Genomic DNA, 17,265 nt, shown 5'->3' with positions numbered 1-17,265 from the left:
ATGAGCTCTTGCACAGCGTGTGAGGAAACCTGTGGTGGGCTTGAGGTTCCGAACCTTCCAGTCCTGCCTCCCAGTTACCATGGAAGCCTTCCAAACTGGCAGGAGGCTTAATTTAATTTCATCTGTTATTTCTGCGTTAGGGCTGTCCTCCTTATTAAAGCAAAAAAGAACTTCTCTTTTAAAAAAAACCCCAAACCTTTTCAGACAAGGCCCAGCTACTTGAAATCGCCAAAGCCAACGCAGCCGCCATGTGTGCGAAGTCTGGCGTGCCCTTACCCCCGAGCCTCATGCCTCTGCTGTCCCAGAAGAAGGATGACAAAGCCAACCAGAAATCCTCGAGGGACACCCTGAAGGAGCTCACTGAGGTGAGGGAGAGCGGCACCATCAAGCCTGGAAATGACCGCACTGGGGTTGGTGACGTGGGGTGGGAGGTTGTCGCTGCGTGCTGCTGTCACCTGGGAGCTGCCTGGTGTTCAGAATCCCTGAATCCCTGAGGCTGGAAAAGCCCTCCTAGCCCAGGGAGTCTCAGCTGTGCCCACCTTGTCCCCGTCACAGAGCACTGTGTGCCACCTCCAGGCCTTCCCTGGACACCACTAGGGATGGGTACTCAAACCTCCCTGGGCAGCCCCTGCCAAAGCCTGACGACCCTTTTGAGCCCTTATTCTCCACACAGTTTTTATTTTTTAAGTCATCAAAAGTGGTGTTTTTAATTTCATGGAAATACATTCTGTCAAATCATTTTGCTTTTTCTAATTTTTAGTTTTGATTCTGTTCTAATTTTGGACAAACAGGTAGATGTCCCTGAAGTCCTGTCAGTGAAATCCAGAGTTTTCACTCCTGATTTTTTGTTCTGGTGTAGTTAGTTATGGTTTGAGTTGGAAGGAACTTCAAAGCTCAGCCTGTCCCTCCCTCTGCCATGGGCAGGAGCACCTTCCTCTGTCCCAGGGTGTTCCAAGCCCTTTCCAGGCTGGCCCTGGACTTCCCTCAGAACAGAGAAAATCTGGAATAGAAAAACGCCTTAATTTATTTTTTTTTTTAATTGCATCGTGAGTGTGACAGTTCTGAAATGGTGTTTATAGAAATAATCTGAGATGAAGCAGTGTCCAGGTGCTGAGACATAATCTGCAGTTGTGCCTGGGCTGGGGGAGCAGAAGTACTGAACAAGAGCCGAGTTGGTGCCCTGTGGTGATGTGTGGGGATGTTTCTCACGTACCCTGAGCAAGATCCAGCATAGTGCTGATCTGCAGGCTCCAAATCTGCTCCTCCCTCCTCTTTCCAACTTTGGAGATCTGCTGAATGATGTTTCCGTTCTTTTGGCTCCAAACTGTGCACAGAAGCAGTGCAGGCGGTAGAAAATAAAGACGTTTTAACCGTAACATTCTGGCTTCTCAAGAAAGTCTTTTTGTCTTTGGTCCTTTTCCTACTCTCTTTTCTTTCCCCCCAGGGAGCCTCCTCCCACTTCGACTGTGGTCTCCCCTTAACACCTCTGTTTTAATTCTGTTGCACATCACGTGGGGGTGTGTTGCACAGCTGGCCAACCCCAAAGTACATCTGCTGATGCTAAAAGATTTTCCACCTCCTGGTTTAGGAAAGAAAACCACTTTTTTTTTTTTTTTGATAGAAAATGTTCTTTGAGTTTGAAATGTTCAAATGAGTTTGGCTTGAAAGCTCACGTTTACTCAGAGCTGATATTTGCCTCTGTTTTATTCTTCAGAAATGCAAGAAGATTGCTCAGAGCACTGATGATGTGATAGTGAACAAGCCTCATGTTTCTGATGAGGAGGAGGAGGAACGTCCTTTCTATAACCATCCTTTTAAGCTGAGTGAACCCAAACCTATTTTCTTCAACTTAAGTGTGAGTGCTGCTTATATTTTTAATGCTTTCAGTCCTGGTTCTTTTTAATTGTTACAAGTAAACTCTACAGAAATTTGTCAAGGGTTGATAATCTTGGTGAAACTGGAAGTATTTTTTAATCAAGTTGAAGAAACACTCCCAGTTCCATCAAGGTTAAATTGATTATCTTGGTAAAATTGTGAGCGTTTATTTAAATGCATCTGGAAATCAAATGCTTTGAAGCATGGGTTAGAATTTGTTTAAATTTTGTTGGGGTTTGGGGGTTTTTTGGGGTGGTGGGTGGGGGGTTTTTTTTTTAGTTTTATTTGGGGTGAGGGGTTGTGCCCATGAAAGTCTGTTCTGATTTTGAAGGCTATAAAGCACTAAAAAAGTTTTAATATGCTCAGCTAAACCAGAAAATAACATTCCTGGGTTTGTGTATAAACATCTGTAGCTGGTGGCATACATAAAATAAGCAGTAGTGCACATTTACATAAGGTGTAAGGTAGAAATGGATTTAGATTTTATATTATATTGTCAGAAAAGGCCACAAGGAAACTCAAGAAACCTTGGAATTCTTCCAGGCTCCGAGGAGGAATGTTTTCTAGTGGTTATGGGCTGCTCTGCCTCTTGGTCTTGTTTTTGCCCCTCTCCTAAAACCATTCCCATCCACGTTCCTCCGAGTTTATCCAGTATTATGCAGTGCTGCCAGCTGTGTTTGCCTCTTGGATGGGAACCTGGCAGGGATTTCTGCAGGTTTTTAATACATCAACAACACCAAGGAAAACAAGGCCAGAGACATCATCTGCTGGGAGACTCAGGCTGCTGCTAAAAACAGGAGCAGAATTAGAAACCCAAATGCTGAGAGCTGCCTTCTCTCCACTCGTGGAGAGCTTTTGATCACAGGCAATGTTTTGCTGCCCAGGATTTTTTTACCTTGGGACTTTCCATGCAAAATACCTGTGGTGGCAGGAGGAGGTTGTTCATGATGTGAATGGGGTCAGCTGGGAGACGAGGGTCAGGGATTTGGGGTTGCTGAAGTTGTTTTAAGGGATTTCTCATCTCTGATAGCACAGTTTGTAGGTCACTCGTGTGTTTTTAGGGCTGTGCCAAAGTGATTAATTATAAAGGCTTATTATTACTCTGGGGTAAGACTGAGTGTTCTGTACAAACCAAATCCCAGGTGTTTGCAGCAAAACCACCTCAGGAACCTTGAGGTGTTTTCAGCTCTTAACTTCTCCTCCTTCTATTTCTCTCAGACTCCCAGCATAAAACCAGCACCGCCACCCCAACCGAAAAACCAGGTCAGCCTGTCCAAGGAGTTCCCTGTTTCCTCTGGGTCTCAGCACAGGAAGAAGGAGGCAGACAGTGTGTATGGAGAGTGGGTTCCCGTGGACAAAAACGGCAAAGACGACGGCAAGGACGATGTTTTCCCCAAGCCAGCCATTGAGGTAAGGAAGGCAAGGACAGCATATCATATAAGAAAACCAAAACCATCACCTGAGCAGTCTGGTAGCAAATTGCAGTCTGGGGGGGGGAAAAAAATTAAACAAACAAAAGACAAACACTTAAAAAGGTAGTGTCTAACACTGCACTAAGCTGAGGAGCTGAGCTCTGCAAATGGGGATGCTCACGTGGGCAGCGTGGAAGCAGCCTGTGCCCAGCCTGCTTCTGGCAGCTGCTGACTTCTTGGTCTCAACAGAATTTTCAACTGTAGCTGGAAGGGGAACAAACTTCCCAGTTGAGTTTCCTGCAGAGGTTAGTTAGTAGTACCTTGAGATTTGCACAATAATGTATGTAGTGCTAAATAAAATGGTCCCACCAGTCTTAGAACAAGAACATCATGCTGGAATGTAATCCATGAAAAATTTTAAGTCACTTCCTCTGGATGTATTGATCTTTTAGCTTTCCGGTCACTTTTTCTCCCATGACTGTTTTGCACGTGGCCTTCCAAAGGACAATCTAATTGTGTGGATAATAAACTGAAAAAACCGAACCAAGTGTTTTTCCCCTTGGAATTTCTTCCAAAGAACGTTTCTGGGGGCCTTTTTAATTAAGTGAATCAAGTATTTAAGAGAGATGTTAATATTTTTAAGTTGATGTTGCCTCAGTGCACCTGAAGCCTTGTCCTCACACCTTCCAAAGCCTCCCCATCAATTTCTGACAAAGCCATCTCAGCACTTGGTGCATTTTATTTCTCAAGACCTTTCTGGTATTGCTCAGTTCGCTCCCCGAGGCACGGGTAGAATTTTCTTCTGGGTCTTTTGCAGCACCAAAAGCACAGAGGTTATAACTTGGCCAGCATTTTCATTGAATCCCTCAGAATTTGATGGTTGGGCACCCAGTTCCTTGTTCCCTCAGCACAGGTGGGAGCTGCACTTCGGGCTCTCGTGCTCCAGTAAAAACCCTGAGATGTTTGTGCAGATTGTCGTTCCCATTTTCACTGCAGTAAATATATTTAACATAACTTCCTTTCCTTCCTGTTGTGTGTATCTTTATAAATGCCTGTAACTACCTTGTCTGTTTTTGTATTTTGTAAATAAATCTTTTGATTTGCCTTTACCTTAACTTGGTTTGTGTTAAGGGTGATTTCAGGGGCGTTAGCTCCCAGCAGGCTGTACCATCCCCTGGGGTTTGGGAAGTGCAGGTACAGGATTGCTGTGTGTTCCTCCAGGGAGTCTTGACAGGTAACACAGTGCTTCTCTGCTTAATTCTTTATTGTTCAGGAGGACTCTGTGGTGGAAATGGCTCCCTTGGAGCAACATGAGGCAGATCAGCTCCCTTGCTGGGGGAGTAGAGAGCTGGGAGTGCTTGGAACTTGAGAAAATTTCACCTAGAATTGACCATTGTTGCTGATTTTGCAATACGGTGGCAGTTCCGATGCAAGTCTTGACATTAAACCCCACACGGTTGGTTTCGTCGCCGTGTTTTCATTCACATGCTATTTGTGGGCTCAGTCTGAAATGACCCTGCTGATACATGACAGCTTGTTTCCATAAAACCTCACGCCTTAGAGTAGTTGTGTGTGGTAGCAGGAGAAGGAGGGGAAGGTGCGGAGTGCTCTGAGGGCTCGTCACGTCTGGAGCAGGCACAGAGACCTCTGAGGAAGGAATGTTTGGAAGTGCGGAGTGGCAGGGTTGGGTTATCCCAGGTGACTGGTGCAGAGATGCTGTTGGGACCTAAGGATGCAGTAAAAGCATTCGTGGACCTCCAGAGGGTGTAAAAGCTGCTTTTTATTCACTTCAGTAGTTGTGATTTGTGGGGGAAAGTCCTGAGGAAGGGGATCAGCCAGGAGAGCTCTGGGAGAGAGCAGCACCTCACTTCCACCTGCTTTCCTTGACTCAGGAGTGACAACAACTTCTTATACCTCAAGCAGAGATGGTTTGTTGTTTTTTTTTTTTTTTTTTTTTTTTTTTTTTTTTTTTCTGTTTGTTTGTTTTTTCAAGATCCAAAGCTGCCAGCGAGTGTCTTGACATAACACAGAGCCCTGATGGTCTCCAAAATGGAGCAATGTTTGGGAATTAACCCAACAGGGAATGTTGCTAGGCCCCAGTGTGCTAAAGCACTAATACACCTGTTTTAGCATGGCAGTGGTCCCCTCTGGTTTCGTGGACTGCTTCCATGCCTTTGTGTATTGCTGGATTGAAACTCTTGGTGAGTAGAAGAACTTTTATTTGTCTCCTGGACCAGTTTCACAAAGAGGAAATGAATTATTTTAAGTATGTGAGAGAAACTCGAAAACTCGGCCCGTGTGCATTTGCAACAGGCATTTTTACATCTGTGCTGTTGTGTGAGGGGATTGTTAGATAATATTTTAATTCCTCTTGTGCCTTTTTATGTTTTGTGTGTCAAGAAATAAGCACTGAACTCAGTCCATAGGCACCTAGGACTTTTGGGATTTTAGCTCCGTTTGGGTCAGTGCCAGGTACTCCAGCAGTGATCTTCCCAACAGAAACACCTTTGTCCTAAACACCCCATTAAAAAGAAAAAAATCTTAAAATCAGATTTAATAGGGCACAAAAGCAATTCCTGTGTTAGGTGCCGTTGGAGATGTTCATATCTGTCTCTTCCTTTTGGTATATTCTAAATTCTTGACCAGGTTCCTGGGAGGACAGGGTTTATGGTTTAACAGTGTTTTGTTTTTGTTCAGCTGAGTCAATTTTAAAGGAGTTTCAGTTCCTCCTGCTGGCCCTTTAGTACAAAATGTGTGAGAAGTTGAGGTTGAGATGGTGACAGCAAAAGAGGCAAGGCTTTTACAAAGCGAATGACAGTGAAGTTCAGGTTAACCCATTGCCTTGTGTGTGTGTGTGTGTGTGTGTGCCAGCTGCTGTTCTTACTGCGTTTCTTCTGTGCCTCAATCAGTCCCTGCCCTTCCAGCCTCTGTCACATCTCAAGAAATTCCATTTGTCTTTGCACCCTCTTCCCTTTCTGCTTTCCGAACAGAATGATCTGTAAAATGCACATCCTTTGAGGAGCAGGGCACGAGGATTTAATAGAACAGCTGCACACCAGCCAGAATTCGTTACATTTTTAGAGCCCCAGATGTTGTGGATTTCTCTCCCGATGCCTTTGCCCAGAGTGAAGGTTTGCAGTGAGCTCCTGCCTGTATTTCATGTTTTCTTTATATTTTACTGCAGCTCAGCAGCACAGATATAGATCACTCTTTCCAAAGCAGTGGATGCTGTGAGCTCACAGCCTGGTTTTACAGAATCCCCGAGGCTGGAAAAGCCTTCCCAGCCCAGGGAGTCCCAGCTGTGCCCACCCTGTCCCCAGCCCGGAGCTCTGAGTGCCACCTCCAGGTGACACCTGCAGGGACGGGCACTCCAAAGCTCCCTGGGCAGCCCCTGCCAAGGCCTGAGCACCCTTTCCATGGGGAAATTCCTGCTGCTGGCCAAGCTGAGCCTCCCCTGGGCCAGCCCGAGGCCGTTCCCTCTCCTCCTGTCCCTGTTCCCTGGGAGCAGAGCCCGACCCCCCCGGCTGTCCCCTCCTGGCAGGGACTTGTGCAGAGCCACCAGGTCCCCCCTGAGCCTCCTTTTCTCCAGGCTCAGCCCCTTGCCCAGCTCCCTCAGCCCCTCCTGGGGCTCCAGCCCCTTCCCCATCTTCATTCTCTTCTGGTTTAGGCTGAAGATGAGAATTAGAAACACTTAAAGTCAAGATTGTGGAATGCATCTGATTCCTGCTGGAATTTTTTTGTACAGACAAGCTTTAGTGTGACTTTAAAGCAGAGTGCTCATGTGAACAACTTTGCATGCATTTTTAGTGTAATTGCATTTAATTCTGTTTATTCTGATCAGATGTTGGCTGACAAGATCTCGTTGAACAGTAAAATGCATCTCTGTTACACACCAGAGTTTTTCGTGACAGACGGTTCTTAGAAAATAAATCATCGGATATTTTGCGTGTAGAGGTGATTTTACATTTACCAGGGTGTTGCAGTTTAAATTCAGGTTTGTCTTTGCTCAGGGAAGCCCATCTTGTGTGGATTGAAGTAGTCCCAGGATTTCCATCATGTTGCCTGTTTGTCGAAGCAGCTCTTCACTGTGTGACCCCACCTGGTAGCGTTGATCCTGCAGCAGCAGACGTTGTCGTGCTCTGCCGTGTTTTTACGAATGCTCTTTTTCCTCCTAGTGCGTGGACATAACCACAGCCATGAACGACAGAGCAGTGGCCCAGAAAAGGCTCAATGAGAACTCCTTTGACCTGGAGGCCATGTGCATGCTCAACAGGGCACAGGAGCAGGTGAGCTGGGGCCTTCCACAGCATTTTGGGGGGGGCTTGAGGAAAATCAATGTTTCCCTTCCGTGGCAGCTGATTTTTCTCTCCTCTTTGAGTCTGGAAGCTCGTTTGTGGTCCAGCGTTACCAAGTTCTGCCCTGGTTTTGCACTTGTAACGCTGAGTGTTGATGAGCTCCTTGGTGCATTGCACGTTTTCACCCCGAGTCACTCTGAAACGTCGTTTCAAATTTATTTCTCCTTGCGGTTCGGCTGCACAGATGTAGGTAATTCTGTCAGCACAGTGGGTTCAGCAGCTTTGAGGACGAGGAGAGCCTGAACTCACTGGAGTTGGAGCTCAGGTTTCAGGGTGACCGTTCAGGTGCTCAGATTTTGGGAGCACCTGCTTTTCATCTGAGTGTCAACTAACGCACCAAATGCCAAGAGCACCGTGTGAGAATTCCTGAGAGACTGCAGAGAATTGCAGAGGGAGAGGCGGAGACGTTCATGTTTGGTCTCAGTGTGGGTTTTGCCGTTGCAGATCGACGCCTGGGCTCAGTCCAACTCCATCCCTGGGCAGTTCACGGGCAGCACGGGAGCGCAGATCCTGTCCTCGGACGAGCTCACCAACAGCGGGCCCCAGGCGTGGATTCGAAAGGTAGAAGTGACACAGACACTGCTGTCTCAGCACCACACTTTGCAGCACTCAAGGATTGCGAAATTGCAGGAACACAGTGCCTTTGTGGCAGAGCGTGTGCCCAGTGCAGCAGGCTGGGCTCAGGCCCTGTCCCTCGGTGTCACTGAGGCTGTGACAGTGCCCAGCCAGGCGTGACCGGCGAGACACAGCCTGCCGCTGACACGACACTGCTGCTGGTGCTGGCAGTGGCACACCCCTCACTGCCTCGCTGGCACTGGGACACGTCAGGCAGGAAAGTTTTTTTATCCTGCTGCCGGTGAAATCAGCATCGGTTTTTTGGCATCGGCTTCAGCGAACCAAGTCCCACACTGCCCTTGTGTTTGCCTTGGTTCTCTCTGGTTGCTCCTTTGCCTCTCTCTGGATCACCAGGGTTTTCTGGGAGCCAGAGATGTGGAGGATTAAAGCAGGAGTTGCAGTTAATAAGTTGCTCTCACTCTGATATTAAGATGCAGTGCAGTAGTTCCCTCGTGCTGTGGGTTTTCACTGGCTGATTGTGGGGTGTGGTGCGTCCTCCATCCATGTGTTTTATACATTTAGTTACTCAAGCTGCATCTTTGCCAGTGAACACTGATCTGGTGCTCTGTCAGGAAGGAGAACTGAGGAATTCAAGCAGCATCCACCTTCCAGACACAAGGAATGACTTAAGCTGGTCAGTCTGGCAGGTGCTGCAGTTCAATGCGTATCAGCTTGGGTTAGGACACCCTCCAAGCTGGGAGGTCACATTTGAGGCTTAGGTGGAATTTTCCATAACAGTTGGTGTCAGCTGAACAAAAAAAAGTCTGGAGTTACAACATCCTGAAAATAGAAACTTTTTTTTTTTTTCTTGCCAGGATTCACTAACTTCTTTTTCCACTTCATATAGCCAAGCAGTACAGAGAGCCAGGGAGCACAGATTTGAATTGCTGGCCAGATGGGAATCTTCTGGGATCTTGTCAGTGTTAATGTAGAACGTGCACGATAAAGTCTGATTTTAACAATTATGAACCAACTTGAGATTGTAGCGAAAAAGCTGCCTTTGATGAAGACACCCTTTGTTCCTGGCGGAGGGAACTGTGAAGCACAGGGATGTGTCAGTGAGGAAGGAGCTTTCGCACTGGGAGGCTTGGGAAGGAGCTCAGCAGGGCTGTGAGGGGAGGGTTCTCCCTGTCTGCAGCACCTGGAATGGGCTCCCAAGGCCCTGGAAAGGGAGCAGCTCTGGGCGGCTCTTTTCCCAAACCTCCTCCCTGGGCTCCCCTGTGATGGCAGTGACAGGAGGGGCTGCTCACAAGGGTGAAGTGGAAAGGGCCAGGTGTGTTTTCCTGTCCTCCGGCTTCACTCTGGCATCCGCTTTGAAGCAACCCAAAAGAGCAGCCAAAAAAACCAAACGCCAACCCAACAAAAATGCTTCGGGGCGAGAAGGTGGGAGAAGAGCGAGCGCGGTCTGTGCTCGTGGACACGACTGCTGCGAGGAGCAGAGAAACGATGGAGCATTTCGTTGGATCTGGGCAGCAGCCAGGCAGCAGCAGCAGCCAGGCAGCAGCAGCAGCTCTCCTGCCCTGCCCAGAGCTGGGAATGTGCTGTGGCTGCACTGCAGGCTCTGGGGCTGGGCACAGAGGAGTTGGTGGCTGAGGGAGGCGAGGACAAAGTCCTCTCCCTGCTCTGGCAATGCTCAGCTGCTCTCCTGCTCTGCCAGCTTCCTCCTCTCAGAGGGCCCAGAGCTGCCTGGAAGTGCTCTGGGACTTGGGGGAAGCCTCACACAGCTTCATGTGCAGTCCTCCTGCGGCTGCAGGAAGATTTCACAGGAAGGAGTAGGGATGTGGTTCTGAATCCATGTTATCTTTCTCAGGGACAGGAGTGCAAGCCACCCATGAAATGCAAAGTCCTGGTTGTGTGTTATTTTGTTTGGACACCTGAAATTGTGTGACAATTATCAGTTACTGAGTGTAGCACCGAGGAGTCACGCTGGTGCTCCCTTTTTGGCCTAAAAATTGTATCTTGGCATAAAAAAACCCCCCCGGTGTTTCTCCCTCAGGCCAGGAGTTGGACTTTGATCCTGATGGGTCACCTCCAACTCGGGCGTGTTCCGTGTGTCTGTGACTTTGATCTGCAAGCAGGGCTGCGGAGTTTCTTGGGGGATGTTGTGTCTGTGAGTTAAAGCACATCTCTGGCTGAGGCTGTTTGCTGAAGGCATTTCCCTTGGGAATTTGCCACGGGAGGAGCTGTGGCCATCCAGCACAGACTGAGCCCGTGGCAGCCACTTCATCTGGGTCTCAGGAAAGAAGGAAGTGGAGCAAGCGCAGCCGCTGGGTGTGACAGAGGTCACCACAACGCCGGGGAGGTGGAACAGGACAGGGACTCAGGAGGGCAGGAAGGGGCTTGGGGAATTTGTTGGCTGAGCTCTGTCTTCACTTTGCATTTCGTGGATTTCACCTTTTCTTGTCCTTTCCCAATGGCTCTGGCGAGGTAATGTGCACTCAAACCAGACTCTGCCTGGAACCTCACGTTGGGAATTAGGTCCTGCAGGGGTTCGTGTGGAGCGCTGGGGTGGGAGAGCAGGAATAAGGTTTGTGGATTGAATTCCTGGACTAATTCATGGTGCTCGTGTGCAGGGGCCTGAGCAGGGTCCATGAGAGAGTGATGTGGTGTTAGGTATAACAAATTAATGAACAATCCCCCCTTTCCCTTTGAAAAAGTGGCTTCTGTTTCCGTGTGTCACCATCAGTGTAATCAGTTCACAAATGTGACTCATCCTTTCTGAAGGTTGCTTCTATTTTTATTCCCTTTTTCCTTCCAAACACACTGTGCTGCTGAAGAAATGTCACAGCAAGTGGTGAAATGGTTCCTTTTTTTTTGTTTTTCCATGCAAATTCTGTTGAGGTCTGTTTACTCCCCCTTTCCCAGACTCACCACTTGGTTCTGGATTTATCAGCTCAATTCTGGAGCCTGAACTTGCTCCTCCAAATCCAGGGTTGTGCTCAGGGATGGCACTGGAGAGCTGCCGGGTCACTCGCTCCTGCTGATCCCTAGGGTGCAGAAAGTTCTGGAAAGTTCAGGCCTCCCTTCCCTCCCTCCCGTTCTTGCAGGCCCTGCAGAGCAGAACTCTGAGGGTGGAATAAAGCTGAGCCTTGTGGCTGCCCCTTGCAGGACTGCTGAGCTTCCCTCAGCCACGCCTGCTCTTCCTGCTGGGAGCAAGGAGCTTTCCCTGGGAGCCTGGCAAAGCAGAGCAGCTCTGTGCGCCCCAGCTGCCGGATATCGGGAAGGAATTCCTCCCTGGGAGGGTGGGCAGGCCCTGGCACAGGGTGCCCAGAGCAGCCCTGGCAGCGTCCCAGGCCAGGTTGGACTCGGAGGCTTGGAGCACCCTGAGAGAGTGGAAGGTGTCACTGCCCATGGCAGGGGTGGCACTGGGATGATCCTTGAGGTCCCTCCTGACCCAAAGCAGTCTGGGATTCCATAATCCCGTAAAATAGGTGTGTTTTGTTGGACTGGCTCCCCCCAGCCCTCTGCAGGTTTTCCCTGCAGCACCTGCAAGGGCTCGCGAGGCGTCTGCTGGGGATTCTTCAGCAAGGGATTCCTGCTCCTGTCTGTGGCAAGGATTGGGGCTGCTGCTGAAAGGGCCAGAGCATCTTCCGGCTCAGCACCCCAGCCCAAATTCCTTTCCTCAGGATCCCTGCAAGCTGCCCCCGGGGAGCAGATGTGGATCAGCTCCAGGAGCGTTTGGGCAGCGCTGCCGGGGATGCCCAGGCTGGGATTGTTGGGCTGTGCAGGGCCAGCAGCTGGACTTGGATGTTCCTTGTGGGTCCCTTCCCGCTCAGGAGATGCTGGGATTTGATTCGATGGGAAATTCTGCTGCTTGGCACAGATTTTTTTCCAAAGTGATGCTTATTCCTGGAGCTTGAACTTCCTTGGAGTTCAGCCTTTAGTCCAGCCCTGTGCTGTACCTGAACTGCTGCCCTTTGCCTTCGAGGCCTTGTTGCCTTTGCCTCCAAAATTGTTGCTCCAAAGAATCGGCCAAAAAAGTGAATTAAAACTGCTCTAAACCCTCTGAAGGAATGAGTTTTCAAAGGAAGTGCTTACGCAAGAACGTGGCTCCTTAGTGCCTCCATCTGTTGGCGAAAGGGAACTGGAATTTCATGGAATTTAGAGCTCAAAATGTCAGGAAAAAGTCTCAAATTGTCCCGCAGGCTCCCTCAAATGAAGATTAGTGAAAGAGAAATGCTTTTGTAAATAATCAGTTAGTTGTGACAGCGATAACCAAACGCTCAGAAACCTGGGGCTTCTTGCAGTCTATCCTCTTTCGTTTGTACCTGCAAAGGTCCAGAGCTGCTCAGGAGTTTTTAGGAGACTCACCCGTGGATGGTTTCTAAAATGAGCAGAATTGTGCCTCCCTGCTTTTGTGAACGTTTCTGTGAACTTCTCTGGTTTCCAGCGAGTTCCAAACCCAGCACCAGTTTTACCTCCCCCTCATTAAATCCTGGGCTGAGGGAAGTCGTGACTAAACTACACAAAAAATGCAGTGTACAGGTGGCACTAGAGGTTTACATTCACTTTACTATTAGAAGAAAAAAGCCAAACCAGGATCAAAATGCAAGAACCTTTTCCTTGCTGCAGACCTTTGCTTCCTCAGTGACCTCAGACCAGCTGGGCTTCTCCTAGCTCCTTTCCAGCTGCTACCGGAATTCCTTCCTCTAGCCTTTTAGTGGGATGCACAAGTATTTGTGTGTTCCGGAATTAAAATTATTATTATTAATAATGACTGTTGTTAATAATAATAAATCAGTAAGTCATTGTTGTCCCGGTTCTGTTGGTCACACCGAAGAGTGAGCACAAAATTCCTGCTGCAGTTCCTCGCCAGGATCCCGAATTCACCCAGGGAAGGGGTGCTTTAACGAGCCGCCCTTTGGAACTTACAGCTTCCTATTTGCAGTCTCTGGAGTTTGTTCAGGCTCTGGTAAATCCCGTGTAGGAACTCAGGGCTTGGGTTTTTTTGACCAGGAACAGGATATTTTGGTTCTGTTCTGTCCTTGCTCCAGCCCTGAGCCAGGACACGTCCAGGTGTTTGGGAAAGCCGAGTGAGCCCGCAGTGACCTCAGCAGGAGCTTGCCCTGTGTCCTTTGTGAACTGAACACACCCCGTGGTGCTGCCAGCAGCCAGGGAGCCCAAATCCTGCCCTCCCCGCAGGAGCCAGCCCAGCTCCAGAGCCTGGGGGTGCTTCTCTTAAAGGATGTTCCCGGAGAAGAGGGGAGGAGGGAGTGGGAAGTGAGGGAAGGGCCGCGGAGAGGTGTGTGGATGTTGTGTCCGAGGGGCTGGGCCTGCGCCAGCCCCAGCTCTGCTCCTCCAGCCGCGTGGATCCGTGTGGATCCAGACAGGGATTTCCTGGGCCCAGGCAGAGATTGGGAGCATTCCTGGCACAGCCCTCCAGCAAGGCTTTCCTGTCACACTCCTGGCAGCCTCCAGCATTGGGGGCTGGGCGCAGTCGTGTGTCGGAAATCCCTGGAAAACGCACGGTGTGCCAAAGGAACACCTGTGGCCGCGTTGCCTGCCGATGGAAACCAGGCACCTGGGAGCCCTGGGAATCCAGGATCTGCCAGTGCCGTGGTGGTGGCAGCCCCAGGCCTGTGCCGAGCTCCAGGAGCTGCCAGGGATGCCCAGGCCGGGATTGTGGGGCTGTCGGTGCAGGGCCGGCAGTCGGAGCCCGTGGTGCTGACGGCTCCCTTCCAGCTCAGGACATTCCGTGATTCTGTGAACTCCGGGGAAAACTCCTGCTCTCGCAAGCACAGCTCCAAAGGAAGCAGAAGCCCGAGTGTTGTGTGGATGTGCCCGGGGCCTCCCGTGCTCCGTGCCGGGCTCCAGCCTCGTGTCCGGGAAGGCAAGCAAGGTTCTGCTGTGATGGAAATGCTTGACTTGCTTATGGGGTCAGCGGGGGGGCACGAGAGATGATAGTTCACAGAATAACCTGTGAACTTTCACCCCTCTATATGGAAACTTGTTTCAGGGTCAAATCCTTGTAGCCGCCTTCTTGCCACGGTCAGTGCCAGCCCTACTATTCACAACACTGCGGCCAGCGAGGCCTAGGTACGTAACATTTAAGGAGTTTTTACAGTTCTTTACATCAAAGCAGATGTTTAAACTTTCTGTTGATAAGCTTTCCACCGTTTAAACAACTTTTGTTAATGCTCATTTGAAAGAATGTGAACGACTGCTGCTGCTAAACTGGGGGGCCAAGCGCCTTTTTCCGTTAAAATAAAAAGAGAGGGGAAAGCAAAACCTGTTTGTTCCATGTGGAATTTCAGAGTAGACCTTGAATGTGCAACTGCTGTGTAATGGATCAGGTGGGGAGAGGCTTTTTTTTTTTTCTTTCGTTTTGTTTTTTTTAGATTTAAACACGCCTAAACAGCCTGTGAATGTCATGACTCAATGTGCTTGTGTTCTGTTGGACGAGGAGGTGCCCCTGGCACAGCTGTGCCGGGATCAGTTCCCACTTCCCGAGCTGAGGAGATCTCTGGGATCAGAGCAGAGTGTTTAGAAACCGGATGGTTGTCGCTTGATTAAACACATCTGTCTGCAAAGGGTCACTGCCACTTTGGGATCACCTTTAGACTTGCCCTAAGTTGTTCTTTTTTGCCAAACATTGGTTTGTGTCTCGTGTGTCCGCGTGAGTTCCGGGTTCCACGCACTGGTTTGGGCTAAAAATCCACAAGAGCTCAGGTGGATTTTTTTTTTTTTTTCTTTTTCTTTTTATTATTCTTTTTTTTTTTTTTTTAATTGAGTCTGTGAAAAGTTGTTAGAAACTTTTTTTTTTTTTTTTTTGGAAGTTCCCACTTCTTATTTAAAATCCCAGCACTAACTTTAGGCCTTGTTTTACTTCTCTTTTTTCTGGATAGGATCAGTTCTTAAGAGCAGCCCCCGTAACTGGAGGAATGGGAGCTCAGCTGATGAGGAAAATGGGCTGGAGAGAAGGAGAAGGGCTTGGGAAGAACAAGGAAGGCAGCGTTGAGCCCATCATGGTGGATTTTAAGACAGATCGAAAAGGTGAGTCCTGCCTCAGAAATGTCTTGTGGATTCTCGGCTCTCACAGCTGCCTGGGGACGGCAGGAGGTGTTTTCTGGGTGGCTCCACTGGCACATGAGCAGCTTCTGCGCGTTTGCCAAGGCCTGGGCTCAGTCCAAAGCTTTGTGCTTGTGGAAAAGCTGCCGTGGTGGTTCTGGGGAAAGCGGCTGGAGCAGGAATAGGGGGATTGGAGATGGAATGGTGGGGTCAGTGTAACACTGGGGTGAAGACAGAGCTGAGAGCCCCAAAGCTGAGCTCTGTGACTCACACTCGGGGCTTTGGGGCCTCCCCGGGGCTTCTGGTCCTTCGTGTTGTCCCTCATTTCCCTGCTGTCCATCTCCGGTCTGATCCTGCTGAAGGCATCTCTGCTCATCCTCAGGGGCTGGTTCCAGAGGCAGCTGCAGCCTCCACTTTCCATGGAAACCTCCCCGTTTTCCGTGGTTTCACTGAGGAGAGCTCGCTGGGTGCAGCAGAACCATCCAGCGAGTCGCAGGCAGTGCTGCTGCTCCTTCAGCCTGGCCACTGTGGTTTGTGTGCTGAGTGCTGCTGCAGATTTCCCATCTGAAACACCTCTCCCCGAGTCCTGACTTGCTTTAAATCCAAGCTGCAAAATTCGGGATTTCTAATCCAATCGTTCTGCTGTGCGTGGAACAAAACAACCGCTCCACGCCGGACTGTGGGACAGATCCCTGCCGTCCTAAAGATTTCTTCTGCACCGGGAGCCTTCAATCCCATCTCAAAGCAAAGGGTGGAAATACTCTGAATTTTCATTTCAAGGCTGCTGGGTTACTTGGAGCAGCCTGGGGACAGTGGGAGGTGTCCCTGCCATGGCAGGGGTGGCACTGGGTGGGATTTAAGGTCCCTTCCCACCCGAACCATCCTGCGATTTCAGGGCTTTCGCTCGGAATTCAGCTTGGAATGGCCAAACCCCTCACAGGTTTTTCTTTACAACCTTTCCGCGTAAAGAAAGAGACGAAACCCGGAAGGTGGCTGGTGGCAGTGATTGCCAAGGGTTCCTCCTGGCCTCTGAGAGCCGTCTGAAACCAGGGACAGCCTTCAGACAGCCGGCCTGTGCTGTGGATTGCCTGCTTGTGAAATGTTTATGCTCGTGTGCAGCCTTACCCCATCATTCCCACAAAAGTTGGGCCTGGATGGCGGATTCCCTCTGCTCTTGGGCCAGCCAGGTCTGTGGCACAGGTGGACAAGGGGCAGGAGGTGTCCTGCTCACAGAGAAGCAGGAAACATGATTATATATTAAATATATATATATATAATATATATTTAGTAAAAGAGGTTATATATTTAGGGATAATATATTGAGGGCTAGCAGTTTTTCAGACATCCGTGTTCTCAAGTGATTAAATGGAGAAAACACACCTTTAAAAAAAAAACAAAACAACTTCTCTGTAGAGTTTTGAAGTCCACACTGTTTGGCAGGAAGGCTGTTAATTAACCCATCGTCCAGGTTTGTTTAGTAAGGAATTTATTAGACATTTTTCAACGTGTCCCCCCCCCAGTCCAATCCAATTCCTGGTCCCTGGAAGTGATTCAGGAGGCTGCAGCTTGTTTGAAATTGCCAGTTGAGGTCCTGGAGACAGGAGGTGGAGTGGAGGTGTCGGTGACTCAGCGAAAGGGAGAGAGTTCAGTGAGGAGGATGAGAATCCCTTGGTAGGTTTGGGTTTAAAATTCTGTAAGGGGGGGAAAACCCTCAGCCTTTCCTTCAGGGATTGGCTCTGACGGCTTCCTGCCCCTTGCAAAGTCCCTGCTTGGGGGTTGTGGGAATATTGGGGTGAATATCTGATAAGGAGGGAAGGATTTTCCTGTAAAACAAACCCAAACGCCACCCCCAAGAAAAGCTGAGGGGACAGGAAGACACTGGAAGCAATTGCAGTTTCTCCCTGTCTTCGTTCACCAAAGCCACAGCAGGAAAACTTGAGGTAAGAAACAGTATTTAAAGGGTGAAGTCTTGAGAGTGGCAAAATCCATGGGCAGAAACG

General features: G+C 49.3%; 1 protein-coding gene across 4 annotated transcripts in view; it reads left to right on the top strand.

Moving 5' to 3' along the window:
• Positions 1-17,265, top strand: part of SON (SON DNA and RNA binding protein) — a 36,437-nt gene that overhangs the window by 16,641 nt on the left and 2,531 nt on the right. For 2 of the 4 annotated variants that reach the window (XM_066177208.1, XM_066177207.1), the window contains exons 4-9: positions 205-365; positions 1,715-1,855; positions 3,094-3,285; positions 7,463-7,573; positions 8,087-8,203; positions 15,103-15,250. In XM_066177208.1, coding sequence (XP_066033305.1) covers positions 205-365; positions 1,715-1,855; positions 3,094-3,285; positions 7,463-7,573; positions 8,087-8,203; positions 15,103-15,250 — 870 coding nt within the window. The other 2 variants (XM_066177210.1, XM_066177209.1) reach the window with 2 other exon arrangements.

Source organism: Chamaea fasciata, unplaced genomic scaffold (genome assembly GCF_029207755.1).
Source record: "Chamaea fasciata isolate MVZ Bird 193981 ecotype frontalis unplaced genomic scaffold, bChaFas1.0.hap1 SCAF_2, whole genome shotgun sequence".
NCBI lineage: Eukaryota > Metazoa > Chordata > Aves > Passeriformes > Sylviidae > Chamaea > Chamaea fasciata.
This window is presented reverse-complemented; position numbering and strand designations above follow the sequence as displayed.